This window comes from Folsomia candida, unplaced genomic scaffold (genome assembly GCF_002217175.1).
Source record: "Folsomia candida strain VU population unplaced genomic scaffold, ASM221717v1 Fcan01_Sc061, whole genome shotgun sequence".
NCBI classification, from domain to species: Eukaryota; Metazoa; Arthropoda; class Collembola; order Entomobryomorpha; family Isotomidae; genus Folsomia; species Folsomia candida.
In genome coordinates, this window is record NW_019091253.1 from 92,110 (window position 1) to 107,354 (window position 15,245).

The following is a 15,245-nucleotide window of genomic DNA, read 5'->3' on the forward strand; positions in this document are numbered from 1 at the left end:
ATTGATAAGAAATCTCAGCGAAGACGGTGTGTGTTCCAGTGGTGAATTTTGTTTTTAGTGTTGTCCATAACTCGGTGAAGTTTGTATGCATAGCAGAAAACTCATCATCATCCATCTGTGTTGATTAGATAATTGGTGGCAAAGCTGCTTCTATTCGCAAACATGGAACGATGGCCTTGGCTTTGAATGGTCACAAGTGGACAGCTTAATTATTCCCATTCGCTCGTGACGTAAGAAAAAAATATAGATCGACGGTCGGGTCAATTGGCAGATTTGCAGAATTTAAGTGGAACAGAGATGTATTAGTAATACTGCAACGACGTTTATGACAAAATAATTTGGAAACTTAATATTTGTTTCGTAAAGGTGAAAAACGGATCGTGTCTATTTTTTTTTTGGAAATATTTAGTAGAACGAATGAAGTGTTTCAGTTCGTTTCATGAGAAGCATATAAATTGGTGAATACTGGTTTTGCATATTTTTTATGCAAATCATTTGTAAATACTTAATAATGGAACATTGAACAAGCAAAATTTGCAATTGTCACGTAAGTAAAGAATTTGTCGGGGTGGAGGAAGTCGATACATTTGGTGGACATGTGCTTGTGACCTCTTGGCCTCCATATTTCCCGAAAAGTATTAGGGTTCACTCTCCACGCGGACAAATAATCATGACTCAAGAATTTCTGCAGAATGAAAATTACTTTGATTGCAACGAGCAAATAGAAAAATTTGGGGGTACTCAAGTAAACAGCTTAATTTGGAGGTTTAGCAAAAGCTAAATTTTTCCGTACCATTTATCGTTAAGAATTGCAACTAGTTTTGCAGAAACATTTTGGCTAAATACACATAATCCTTCTTGCTGGAGTTTCGAAGTTAAAATTTTGTTTTAAATTTGAAACCTGGTAAATTAGATGTGCAGCAAAGTGGAGTTAAGATTTTGCAAAAATCTTTTTCCCCATTTTTTTCAAGACTCGACGTGAGTTTGCCGACGTCTAAACTTTCAAACTTGACGTTTGCTAACATCAAAAAACCTCACTCCTTGAACAAACAATGATTCATGGAAAAACCTACGTATCTGATATAAAAGTGGGTATCGTGGCATGAATACAGCTTCCTGACAATTTTCTCGGCAGAAGGAAAGTTTCCATTTTTTTGAGACAAAAGTTAACAAATTTTCAATATAAATTTGAACATGCGAAGATTTCCGAACTTTGTACTTTTGATCGTACTGATTGTGGGAAAGGTTTCCTGTAAAGATAGCACCGGAGGAGTCGTCAAGTATCAAAACCCACCGAAAATGTATTCTCACCACAGGATGAAGACTAATAAAAGTAATCAGTCCGCAGATTTTTAGAATTTTGTAACCGAATAAAACCTATAATTTTACAAGTCTATGAAAATTTTGAAAAATTGTGAAGGAAAAATGAGCTATTTATTATTGGTAACTTTGAAAAAAATTGAGTAACAATCAATCTGTGACTTTGTAACCTGATTTCCCTTCGCAATTTGTGTAAACTGGAGCCTTTTATAATGGAGCGCATAGATAATCCAATTTAATAAATTTCCAAATTTTTTGAAATTTATTTTGTTTCACTTAGGACTACATAGTTTTGTGAACGTGACCACCATAATTACGCCACCGGAAGTGAGGAAAAGGACGCTACCAGAAACGAGAACGGAGACGCCACCAACTTGGATAAGCAGTCAAGGCGATTGGCTACCCGTTCCTCAAAACCCAAGTTATCCACCTCCTCCGACTTATCATCATTATGTTAACCCTACCAGTGAAACTGCAAGTGGAGCTTATCCTCACGCCTACGTTGACGACCAGGGTCAACTTGCAACCAACGCTTTGGCTCCGTACCGTATCCCAGTAGAAAATTACTATGTCCCAGAATCTCCCAACTTTCAATATGACGTTACACCCACCTTATCATCAGATTTGGGACCACATTATCGACGACAATTTTTGACGCATCCATCAGGCAAGGTGTGTGACGGGAAGAAGAACTTGGTCGACGATTTTGGCATCGTGTCCCTCATTTTGTCCGCATTCTCGACATTTGTCGGATTCAGTTTGGATTTGGTGTTGTCGTTTAAGGTAAAAAAAATTGTTGCATTTGTTACTTGACTAGATTTATTTCGGTTGTCCTAATTTTGACCTTCCTTTACCTTAAATAATTTCAATGTCAACCTCATCTTAATCTTTGAAACATTAGTCCGGTGTTTAAGGCTTATCTTCCCTGGTAATTTCGATCCAATCTTAAATTTGAAATATCTTCCTTATAAATATGATCATAATTAAATCGTCCCTTTGATCTAATTCAATTTGACCTTATCTTTGCTATTTATAGGCCAACGCGGTGGCCATAATAGCGAAAATTTTCAGTCTTATCTTCACCCTGCCGTCGTCCTACATCTCGGCGATCAACGTGGCGAATCCGTTCACTTATCTGTTCTCGAACGGGTTGAATATCTTATCGATTGCGACTACACTCTTCGGAACGGGAGCTGGCGTCTCCGTCGGAAACTTGAGCTTAGGGATTGACATACTTTTCGAAATTTTGGGAATTTACGGCCTCTTTTTATCCATTTTTTCCACCTTTCCCGACCTTTTTGACGAGGTGGTTGAGGCCGCGTTCGTGTGGGGGGTTGGGCCCCAGGTGAAAAACTTTATTGAAACTTACGGCTGTCAAAATCCGTACTATGAACCGACAAGTATTATATAAAAAAAATTGTATAAATTTGAACGCCGATGTTTGAACTATGCAAAGTTGCAAAAGTTGTTTCACGATTGTTATTAGTTTATTAACTCAAAGAATTAAATATGAGAAGACCAGTATATTTTATAAAAATAAATTATGAAAGTTTGTAAACTGAATGATTTTTGCAAAGTCTTGATAATTTTATAACTATTATATCGATGTTTTAGCCCAGTGAAATTTACACAATTATTTAATAAAGGGCTGATTTTGAGTAATTTATACAGAGTCATTTTTAATTTTAACTTTACGGAGAACGTGAAAATGATGCATTTTGGTTGATTGGATTGATGTACATTAAACTGATTTTTTACGATTACTCAAACTCATCAACTTTTCTCCTGAGAAGAAGTATACATATATTGATGTCTCTGCTCGATTAGTAGATTTGCGACCATCAATGGGAGTCAGAAGCCAAGTTCCCATTCTGGTCGACAAAATGAAGGGCACCTTTGAGAGAGAAAGGAAGGAATGAAAGGATGAAGGAATCAAGGACGTTGTGCACATTTTTCCATAGATCATGCATTTTGCTACGAAACCACTCACAAAAACAACAAACCTTTTTAAATGTAGTTATTTATTAGTATAAATGCACCCTATTCAAAATAGAGTTTTCACTTTTTTGACAGATTTTTTCACAGCACAGGGAAGTGACATTTTGAGGCTATTAATTCTATACATAAGTTTAACTCACAAGCAGAAGGGGATTAAAAATGGGTTACCTTCATTAATTTGTTTCTGGATAGTTTCGGCGTTTTAACTCTTAAATTACATACCAATAAAAAGGTCCAACTCGATGATTAAAATTTGAAAATGCTACATACGTTTTAAGTTACAAAATTACGCTTAAAATGTTCTTGTTAAATGTAAAATGATGTATTTATGAAATTGTTTTATGTATTTTGGTAAATTGTTGAATATGCGTCTAAGATCGCCCCGTGACGTGGTGGTGGTTGCCATGGTGACGTCAGGGTGGGATTTTGAGTGCGCGTCGTCCTTTGTTATAAGTCGTAGTAAGTAAGTAGGTAGAAGAAATCTACACAGTCGAATTTTAGTCGTTGTCAGAGTCAGACATTTTGGATTTTAGTCGTCGTGGTAGGAAATCAAGAGTAAGAATTGTTAATTCTTTGTAATTGATGTCCACGATTAATTTGTTAATAGTAAGTCACCAATCAACTCGTGTTAGTGCAGAGCTCTGAATTGTGTTGACAATTTGATAATTTGTTGAAAATAAAATCCAGTTTAAGTAGATAAAATAATCGTATAATCACTCAGTCACTTTCTTTAATTCCAACGAGCAAGGCACAATTAAATATTCGTAAAGACACTATACTCCGGGTAGGTGATAGCTTGGTTTTTACATTAGTGGTGACCTCGACGTGATTGCTCGTTGGGTCAGTTTTAGTTGAAAGTGGACTAGTTATAGTGGTCAGTGAGTTGTGACCTTTTGAGTGAATTAGTGTACGTGCAAAGACTGTTCCGTGGAAATCCTGTGCAAGTGTTGCTGTCTGGACGAGGAGCAGATCGAATTGGTGTACGTGCAAAAAGTGTTCCGTGGAAATCCTGGGCGATTGTTGCCGTCTGGACGAGGAGCAGATTCGAAGGAGAGGATTCACATCAAGCCTTGCCTCATTGAGGACCCGACCCTGAGTATTCGGGGGCTGTTCAGGTGATACCTTTCAAGTTTTATTTTGTTGCTGTGAAGTAGTCCGTGAGGAAGGAGTGACCGACCAGATTGACATCGGCGTGTCCGACCGAAAGCAACTTCAACTTTATTCGTCTATTAATCAATTACTGTCTTGCCTCGTTGAGGGCCCCATCCTGAGCGTTCGGGAGCCATAGAGGTCGGCATTGTTGCTGATTGAGTTAATAAGCGTGTACTGTTCTAATTGTTTTGTTTGTTGGATTTGAGATAACATCATGGATCGACTGAAGAAGGCGAGGGCTCCAGTTCGAGCTTCCATTACCAAGACGGTGGATGGTGTAGTTGCTGAGTTGGCGAAAGATCCAAAGGACTCGAGAGAACTTACCATCAAGTTAAGGAAGTTGGAATCCCTGCAGACGTCGATCAGAGAACATGATGAAAAAGTGCTTACCCAGATGTTGGATGACAATTGCACGGCGGAGTCTTATGGGGAGGAGAGTGTAGTGAATGAAGAATATTCAGATAGAATCAGAGTTTCTATCATGGATATTGAGAAGATTCTTAATGCAGAAATCCGTCCACCAAGTCCGAGTGCAAGTAGCAGCTATGTCACCGTGAATGGGGAGCGTATCAAGAAGAATAGAAACTTCAAGCTGCCCAAGATCGAGCTACAGAAATTCGATGGGAGTTGGAAGAGCTGGTTGGGGTGGTGGGCTCAATACCGTCAGATTCACGAAGATGATGAATTGCAAGTAAACGTGAAGTTTCAGTATTTGATTCAAGCCATCGTCCCCGGATCAGAAGCAGAAAAAGTGATCAAGATTTATCCACGGTCGGATCAGAATTATCCTTTGGTGGTTGAGAAGCTGAAGTCCCGGTTTGGTGATGAGAAGATTTTACGCCAAATTTATATCAGAGAATTGTTGGGCCTGGCTATCAATAGCGCCGCGGATTCAAGAGTAGATGCCGACGTGGAAGAATTGCATGACCAGTTGGAAGGTCATTTGAAGAGTCTCGAGTCTTTGGGGTCAGTTAGTGATCCAAGTGAACTCATTTATCCATTAGTGGAATCCAGTCTGCCACAGCAAGTGTTACTCCGTTGGCAGAATAGTAACTTAAGGGTACGCGAGAAGAAATCGGATTCAACTTCTGCTACCAATTTAGAAAATTTGATGGAGTTTTTGAGGCTGGAGGCACAGAATGCCAAAGAAAGAAAATTTGTGCTGTCAACCTTCAGGCAAAGTCCAGTCAAGAATAGAGAGAAAGTAAACGTGTATGCAGAGAGTGAATGTGAAGATTTCCCCACTGCTGCCGGTCTCTATTCAAGTCATTAAGCTGAGCAGCGATGTGTCTTTTGTGGAAAGTCGAATCACAAAAGTCAGAAGTGCTATAAGGCTCAGACATTACCTCTCGAGGAGAAGAAGATCCTGGTGAAAGAGAATCGGGGATGCTTCATCTGCCTAGGAAGAGGACATTATGCAAATGACTGTACCAAGGAGGTCAGTTGCCAAATATGTGGACGGAAACACTACTCTGTGATGTGTCCTGGTCAGGTCCGAGATGAGGAAGTGACGTCAATTAATGAAGATGAATCAAGTAGTTCGGTGGAAGAAACCACCACAAACTTCAGTCAGGGATGCAAAAGTAAAGTTGTCCTGATGAAGACGCTTCGTGTCAAGGTGAGCGGAGCAAATGGAGCCAAGAAAGAAGTCCGGCTACTTTTCGACGAGGGAAGTCAGAGGTCATACATCAGGACGAAAACTGCCCAGGAATTGAAATGTCAAGTAGTGGACAAGTTGACTCTTCAGAATAGTTTGTTCGGTGGACATGTGACCAGCACCGAAGAAAAGAATTGTTATCGGGTCAACGCCAGCGGGATCGATGGGAAGGATTGCGCGAGGATGAATCTCCAGTTAGTCAACGAGGACTTTATTTGTGGAGCATGCCCAGCAATCCCACCTGGCCCTTGGTGTAAAGAGTTGGCTCGGAAGAAGATCCACACGACAGACACTTCAGCGTCGGAAGTCGACATATTGATAGGAAGTGATCTGTGGGGAAGTTTGATGACCGGAAGAATGGTCAAACTTGGATGTGGATTAATCGCCGTGGAATCCGTGTTTGGATGGACTATCAGCGGAGTGGTTCCAGGTGTCAACAATAGCAAGTTGAATTGCGCTGGTGTCGTAATTAGTTCAAGCAAGAGCTCTGTAGAGAAGAAAACTCAAGAAGAGCATGAACGAGTCAAGATCTCACAAGATAAACGTGTAAAGGTCGACGAGTTGAGACGGTGGGAGCAAAGTGTTGTGGGGGTTCCCAGAATCGGCCAGCCTGCCATGAGGGGGTGCGGATTGGGAAACGGCAACAGCTTTGCTCCAAAGAAGTCAAGATTACTCTCGACAACAAAGGTACTTGGTCTAATTAGTGACAAGTACACGAATAAGCCGTCGTGTGGGAGGATGGAAGCTTGTAACCCCATCGGATTCAATCGTCCAGCCTCCATTAAGCCGAAGATGAAGGTGCAGAAAGTGGTGGAGAAGAATGCCGAATGGTGGGAGCGACCGACTCCAAGAAGATGTCAAGAGAAGAAGAAAGTCCAGAAGGAGCCGGAAGTTGGTGGTAAGGATCAAGATAGGATCTCGAAGAAACCAGTGTGGTATCCGAAGTGGAATTTGCAATTTATTTGTATAATTTATTTGAATTTGATAATTGCATAGTTGTTTTTAGAATAGTTCTTTTGCTCTCACAAAAGAAGGTGGGAGTATGTTAAATGTAAAATGATGTAGTTATGAAATTGTTTTATGTATTTTGGTAAATTGTTGAATATGCGTCTAAGATCGCCCCGTGACGTGGTGGTGGTTGCCATGGTGACGTCAGGGTGGGATTTTGAGTGCGCGTCGTCCTTTGTTATAAGTCGTAGTAAGTAAGTAGGTAGAAGAAATCTACACAGTCGAGTTTTAGTCGTTGTCAGAGTCAGACATTTTGGATTTTAGTCGTCGTGGTAGGAAATCAAGAGTAAGAATTGTTAATTCTTTGTAATTGATGTCCACGATTAATTTGTTAATAGTAAGTCACCAATCAACTCGTGTTAGTGCAGAGCTCTGAATTGTGTTGACAATTTGATAATTTGTTGAAAATAAAATCCAGTTTAAGTAGATAAAATAATCGTATATTCACTCAGTCACTTTCTTTAATTCCAACGAGCAAGGCACAATTAAATATTCGTAAAGACACTATACTCCGGGTAGGTGATAGCTTGGTTTTTACAGTTCTCCTCCATGTATGTTTGGTGCATGGTGTCCGTAATAATCGGGGGGTTTGCTGGCCCCACAAAAGTTTTCGGCGCTCCATCCCGTAGTAACACCTCCACGGTCACTTCGCCCAGGGACGACTGGGCTGAAGGGCTGCAGCTTGCAAACGCTACCACCAAAGCGTACAAAGCTCTTCAAGGCCAAACCGGTACGTACAATTCAACATTCTATTCAATTTGAACACGTTATAAATATAATACTGCTTTCAGTAATGTAATGTTGTCATCCTATTTAAATATATTCCATAGTTTACCTAGAAGCAATTACATTCAGAACTTAAATCTATCCTGTAATTTGTTATTGATTTCATGCATTTATTTAGATAATCTGGTGAAGGAAGACGCCAACCAACTTTTGGAGTCATCCCTCCTCCTCTTTAATGGAAATACAACAAGTCTGCGAGATAACGGGACACGATTTCAAACGGCCATTGACAAATTGGAGGACACCACCATTCGTTTGGGAACAAAACAGGGAGACATCGGCACATGAATTACGACAGACCTGCGACCAGCCATTGGAACAATACGATCCGACATTAATAAATATTCACAAAATGTAAATACATATCGTTCTGACCTTATTGGAATGGAACACCGCCTAATAAAGAGGTTTGAGAAACTGGAGATAAGACTGGGTACGAAGGTGGACAGCGTAAATGAGAAGCTGGGCACCGTGGATAAGAAGCTGGACAGCGTAATTTCGAAGGCAATACCTTTTAATATATTTTAATTATAAATTTTGGTTTTAGAAAATTATATTTAAAGCTGATAAATAATTCATCGCGAAAAATGAGAAAGCGAGACGACTTTTCTCAGGGTTTACAGTGACTGACCTTACTTTCCCAACTAAACAATTCAGATTTTTAGTTTGTTAACGGCTTGGGGTGGGGACTGACCGGGAAATTTCTTAAAATTACACGAATCATCTAAATGCATTATAATTTACGTTAATTTATTAAATTGTCTTATTATGTATACAGCTGGACAAACTGATTGCCATACTACAGCCAATTCTGCCCACTATAACGCCAAAGCCCCCAATGCAATTAGGATCCATTGCGCTTCGTACTTTACGAAACAATAACGACCACAATTTAATAATCCAGTGATTAAAAGTAATTAATTTTTTATAAAATTGTATGTAAAACTCGACTCTAAAGTCTGTCGAACTTGCTACTTACATGGACATGAAAGCTACTTCGTTCAATCATTACTTGCATTGTTGTTAAGTACCATACTATCAGTGCCGTGTAATGATTATGTATCTGATTAATTGATTAAATTCGAATCTTGTGATAATTTTTTTAATTAAAAATAAATTTACTAATCGAATTTAAAATATTTTTGCATCTTACAAATATTACAGAGATTCGGCACATTTGAATCAAATTTATGCAACAATTTGCCATTTGTAAGTTAAACTCACTATGATAATGGAGAAATTAATGCACATATTTGAAATCACTCTGAAAGTATATGCCAATTATAAATCATATGGATGAGGAGTACATGTAAGGTTATTTTAAGGTTATTTTAACTTCTTTTATGAAATTCTGAACTTTTTAAAACGAGAGCAAGCAGTTTACGTTTACGGATTTTACTGCGTTAAAACCACAGAATTAGAGTACAAGTATTAGCATTGAATACTTTTTGTATCAATTTTTTAAAACAAAATGTAAACCAAATAGGTATTTAGGAAGACAAGTTGTATGGAAAATATTGATGACACTTAATAAGTTGCGTACCCAGTCAGTGGTTTAATATGAAATCGATACTTGTGAAATTCTTGGAAGGAAATTACAGGAAGGAAGCACTTATCTCATCCTGGATGCATTTGCATGGACGAAGTGGATCGATTTGTCTACGTCTTAATACATAACAGACCTGGGCAAAATACTTCCCGATTTTTTAACAAGAAAAAAATTAAGATGCATTAACTTTTACACTTTACATGACTAACCAAAAGTTTAGTTTTAAATTCAGCTATTGTTATAAATTAATTATAATTATTACAATTATTGAAATTAAATTAAAGTATATCATTTTATAAAATTGCATGTAAAACTCGACTTGTATTGTAAAGGACGCTTAAGGCGGAATAGCATGCTGGCTGATGCGGGGTTTTTTGTTTGAATTGTTGTGTCTCAACTTTCCCTTCCTTCATCCATTCAAATGGCGATTTTGAAAAATGTTCACCGCCTTTCGTTTTTAACAATATGAAGATATTAATGCACCTAAAAATCGGTAATTTTTAGGCTTACATAGTTAGGAGATAAAAATTTTGATTTTTTTCTTCAACAAGAAGATAAATATAAAATAGATGAAAAATAATCAATAAAATTTAAATATTTCCTCATTGAAGAAAAAAATCAAAATTTTTATCTCCTAACTATGTAAGCCTAAAAATTACCGATTTTTAGGTGCATTAATATCTTCATATTGTTAAAAACGAAAGGCGGTGAACATTTTTCAAAATCGCCATTTGAATGCATGGAGGAAGGGAAAGTTGAGACACAACAATTCAAACAAAAAACACGTGATACAATGCCACGTTAAAGAAAGTCATATCGAGTTACATGGACATTAAGTCCATGTAAAAAATATTTCCATTTTTTTCATGCATGATAAATATGCACTTATGCACCATGTAATGAATATCTGATTAATCACTACAGATTTAATTCGAATCGTGTTTAAATTATTTAACTGGAAACTACTAACTTCATTTAAAATGTTTTTTTATCTTACAAATATTACAGAAATTCGGCACACACATTTGAACAAAATTTATACAGCAATTTGCGACTTGCAACTCTTGCAAGTGTAAAACTAGAAACATTGCATTCATTGTCTAAATTGAATGATTTCAAAGCCAGAGTAAATATATTTTTTAGTTTCTGAAGCATAATTGTTTAAAGATATATCGTCTTTCAATGTTGGAATTGTCAATTTTGATTGAAGTTGAAAATTTTATATTTTTTCAAACTCTGTAAACACTAAATAGGATATGAGGGTTTTGTACAATGTAAATTCTGAGCTGCGTTGTAGAATTCATTTTCCAGACGGAAGGGAATGGAAAGAGGGAGAGAATCCAGAAAGCAAAATCACCTGTTTTTCATTTTTCTACTCTGCTAAGACTGTATTAATTTATAATTTGATAAATTAAATAAATAACTGATGTGGAGCATGCTAAGTTAGCAATAATTAATTAATGTGAAACCGAAACTGGAATTTATATGTGCCAGGAGTGACTGATAGCTAAAAAAGAACCGGTTTTGTATTAAAACGACCTTGACTTTGGTCGGGTAGTTAGTTAGTTATCTTATAGTTAATTAATTGTGGATATTCTTTGGAGTGGAATTTTGCTAGTGTTGGCTGCAAAAATTAGTGGTGAGGTGGATATTTCTGTGGAATTAAATCAGTTGGAGAAAGATACAGTTGGATTTAGATTACGGTATACTGTGATTAATTAAGGTAAGAAATTGTGAATTTGTTTTTTAACCGGCGATTTATAAGGTTTGTAAAATAAGTTAAGTTCTGCTGGTGAAAGAAATTCATTCGATGGGGAAAATATTTTAACCCATATTGGGATTTATAATAGTGAGAGTGAAAGTTAAAATTAGGTTTAGATTAGAAATTAATTACCGATGGCGTTTATGTTTATCATCGAGAAATCAATTTAGTTCTCAAACTTAAAAGTGAGGTGAAATGAAGCTGAAATTTGTTAGTAATTTACAATAATAAAAATGTGGCATCGGCATCACTCATTGGTGCTCATATTTCTTATTTTACTAAATGTTTGCATGGATTAAATATTGCAATTCTGCGACTGCAATTTTATGATAGAACGATTTGATTAAATTGACAACAATTTTGTCTAGAGACAAAATTTGTCCAGAGCTGGAAAATTAATGCAAAAAATTTACTCATAACATAGTTAATTTTAGTTATGTGGTTGTGATCGGTTGGATATTTTGGCATATCAGCATCAGCACTCACGTACGTGATTTCTCATGTAGACTTGGCTTTGGTTAAACATAATCTTATAAGTAAATTAGATAATTATATAACAGCAGACTTAAGATGCAGATTATTATTCCTTGTTTTTAACCAGTTGGACATTTAATGTCGTTTATCTCATCTGCTGCTGCTGGTGCATCTCCCATTTTGGCCAGCCTCCTCCGCCCCAGCACCATCGTAGTCAGGTCAAAGTCAAAAGTCATTCAGTCCTCGTCTCCCCTCCTGTATCGAAACATGGCCACTCAAAAACCTAAAGTTTTCGTCACCCGGCCAGACGTACCAAAACCGGCGATGGATCTTTTGAGAGAAAGGTGTTGCAAATATATACTTTTTCTTGAAAATTTCGTTTTTTCACAAGATTTGACTTGAAACCACTTAATTAGATGTGACGTGACGACATGGGGGGAAGAAAGGCCAGTTCCACGAGACTACTTTTTGAAAAATGTGTCCGGCGTGGATGGAATTTTCTGCTTGGTCACAGACCGAATTGATGCCGAAGTTTTGGATGCGGCAGGTCTGACACAGGGCAAATCACAAAATGAGATGAATGGTCAATATCTTGTCATTTAGGCCCCCAACTGAAAGTGGTGGGGACAATGTCCGTCGGAGTTGATCATGTCGACATAGGGGCCGTCAAGAGTCGAAATATCCGCCTCGGATATACCCCAAACGTACTGACGGACGCGTAAGAACGTCACATTTTAACGGTAGTCAAATATGTGCATATTGTGTTTGATTAGGGTAGTTAATTGATTAGGACGGCGGAGACCACGGTGATTGTTCTATTGTCCGCGAGTCGGCGCGTTTTTGAGGCGAGGGACGAGTTAATGTCGGGGCGCTGGGGGAGAGCGCGTGGGGACCGATGTACCTCTGCGGTCATGGCTTGAGTGGTGCGACTGTGGGGGTTTTTGGTCTGGGAAGGATTGGCAAAGCGGTGGTGGATAGGCTACGACCTTTTCAAATTGCAAGGGTCATCTATTCCGGGAGGAAGAAGCAAGAGGAGGGTAAATGTTTAATATAATGTATCCGATCCGAAGGAAATTTTGGGAAAGTTTAAGGTTTCGAAATTTAAGGGTGTTTTAGGAGAAGGGAACTGCTCAGTTTTTCGTAGGGTGTTTTTTGTTGAGCTTTGAATAATTTGATAACATTTGGTGAATTTTGGAAAAAATGAATTGAGGAAGTGAAATCTGCCTTAGTCAAAAATATTTTAATCTTGAAAAATGTTCTGCTAGAAATTTTTGAGAAAAATCTAATCGTTTCGTTTTATTTTATGTCCCAAAGAACATTTTTATTTTTCATTCAGAGATGATTTTTAGTTATTGGTGAAGAAATTTACTTGAATTTAGTACGAGTTGTGGTAGAATTTTAAGAAAATGGATCTATTTACTTTCCGAGATTTCTTGTGGACGAGATAAATTTCCAAATTTTTCATCTCATAATGTGCAGAGTTTAAAAAAAATCTGTATGATTCCTGAGTGCAGTAACAGACGCGGAATTCGTTGACTTTGACACCCTGTGTAAAGAATCAGACTTTATCATCTGCACGGCAGCTTTGACGCCGGACACGAAGGAAATCTTTAACGCGAGAGCGTTCTCCTTGATGAAACCGAATGCAGTTTTTGTTAATTCGAGTCGAGGAGGTAGAAATTTGAAATAATATTTTGGACACAATTTTCGCGAAACATTTAGCATAATTCTTTCGCTGCATAGGCACCGTGGAGCAAGACGCGTTGATCAAAGCCCTTAAAACGGGGCAAATTTTTGCCGCTGGGTTGGACGTAATGACCCCAGAACCGCTCCCAGTCGGTCATGAACTTACAAAATTGAAAAATTGTGGTAAATAAATTTGAGGAAATTTTTAAAATAGGGGGAAAGATTTATAGTATGTGCGGAGTGATTTTGACTACTTTCTTGTAATTTTAGCGGTATTGCCTCACATTGGAAGCGCCACGATTCAGGCGAGAATGGCCATGGCGATGTTGACCACGAGAAATATACTGGCAGCTTTGGACGGAAAGCCAATGCCGGAGAGTCTGAATTAGTTGTCGATAGTTAGTCAAATTATATAAAAGTAAATACGTGGTAATAAATGAGTTGTCACCCAGTGTATACACTCCAACACTCTACCCAACGGTAACAAAAATTTTCAATAAATTCAAAGTTATCCTTGCGGTGAGCAATTGATTTCAGGATGGTAGAAAATTTGAATTGTTTGGACGGTTATTGCTACCATTTACCGTTTCGTTACCAACTTGGTAAAGTTGCAGAGTACGTATGTTTACTGGGTGACAATTTTGTTACAAAGTTATTTACAGTGGGTTAAATTCGTTTAAATACTAAAAGAACAAACATTTTAATAAGTGTAGTAATTAGCAAATAATAAGTATATTGGAGTGAAATACAAATAAGCATTATGTAATTAAAAATCATTTGTAGAGTTAATGGCACCCATTAATTTCCGAAGTAAAACTGATTTATCAAATTCTCTGAAGATTTGTTTCGATTCATATGCATCTTTGTAAGGCTGCTAAGTTTTTCGCTGTTGCGAATTTCATAATTTTTTAAAGTGAAAAAGATGGTTAATTTTTGTTGGAAACTATACAATTCTTAAAGTTGTAAGTTGTAATGTTTTACAAAGTAAAATTTCCTGACGCAAACGCCGGAAAGTAAAATTTTGTATTAATGATTTATAAATGTGTAGTAATTAGATACGCGTTGGTGGCCGTTGATTCAACGAATATCGTTAATATATTTCGAGTGAAATATCCATATCTTGAAATTTATTATATAATTTGTAAAATTTGTTTTTTGAAGGTATTTGATCTGTATTATCAATCTGAAGTATTTTGATTAATAAAATCGAAAGTTAAAAAACGTGGAGACAACTTGAATTTGAATTAGGCCAAAAGTTTGAATAATTTAACTTGTATCGAGGAGGGAGATTAATCTGGTCGTGGTAAACTGTCACCTTGTCAAATTTAGTATTCCAAAATTCCATTGTTTTCCACCTTAATGTATTATAAATTATACACATTATTCAATTCAAACCCATCCCACCGTGATGTTCTGTTCAGAGGGGGCGTGCTAGCAAGATGCCATCTTGACACTATCTTTGATGCCATTTTCACACCTGCCCGCATCCTGTCTGCACGGCCCCCACCCTGATCTGATAACTCGACAGGGTGGAAATAAATTTGGCCAAGAAGACCAAGAAAACGAAACAAGAACCACACAGGTTGCTTAAACAAGTCGAATTTTATATCGGAATGATATTGAATTATTAAAACCATTCTGCATGTCATCATGAATCTTGTTACATGTTCATTCAACTCGGAATTCAGAGATGAAGATGTAATTTCGCGTCGTGTATAATTTTGCAGCGTGGAAAATCCTATGCGCATTTTAGACCACACGAAATTTGAAGACGCGAGAGGAGAAAAATATGTGAATTTTGTGTAGCTTCCATTCCATCCAAATTATGGGTTTGGTCTGATTCAACTCGTAAT

General features: G+C 37.4%; 4 protein-coding genes across 4 annotated transcripts in view; all 4 read left to right on the plus strand.

The window, feature by feature from the left end:
* The first annotated feature begins 68 nt into the window (after nt 1-68).
* On the plus strand, nt 69-2,982 carry LOC110862567. Its single transcript, XM_022111783.2, has 3 exons — nt 69-1,333; nt 1,601-2,103; nt 2,357-2,982. Exons 1-3 carry the CDS (start codon nt 1,195-1,197, stop codon nt 2,729-2,731), a joined length of 1,017 nt encoding a protein of 338 aa, XP_021967475.1. The 5' UTR covers nt 69-1,194; the 3' UTR covers nt 2,732-2,982.
* A 4,606-nt stretch (nt 2,983-7,588) lies between these two features.
* On the plus strand, nt 7,589-8,424 carry LOC118433593. Its single transcript, XM_035845659.1, has 2 exons — nt 7,589-7,865; nt 8,040-8,424. Exons 1-2 carry the CDS (start codon nt 7,685-7,687, stop codon nt 8,207-8,209), a joined length of 351 nt encoding a protein of 116 aa, XP_035701552.1. The 5' UTR covers nt 7,589-7,684; the 3' UTR covers nt 8,210-8,424.
* Nucleotides 8,425-10,490: 2,066 nt separating this feature from the next.
* The window catches only part of LOC110862585 (phosducin-like protein), a 28,255-nt gene continuing 23,500 nt past the window's right edge, over nt 10,491-15,245 (plus strand). Inside the window, exon 1 of the mRNA XM_035845679.1 lies at nt 10,491-11,193. The gene's annotated coding sequence lies outside the window, so the exon portion shown is untranslated. The remainder of the gene's footprint in view (nt 11,194-15,245) is intronic.
* LOC110862584 (glyoxylate reductase/hydroxypyruvate reductase-like) lies at nt 11,699-14,624 on the plus strand. Its single transcript, XM_035845677.1, is given in 9 exon segments — nt 11,699-11,718; nt 11,834-12,050; nt 12,123-12,253; nt 12,310-12,424; nt 12,497-12,579; nt 12,582-12,743; nt 13,221-13,379; nt 13,450-13,575; nt 13,663-14,624. Coding segments are annotated over 8 exon segments (1,101 nt in total). The 5' UTR covers nt 11,699-11,718; nt 11,834-11,844; the 3' UTR covers nt 13,782-14,624.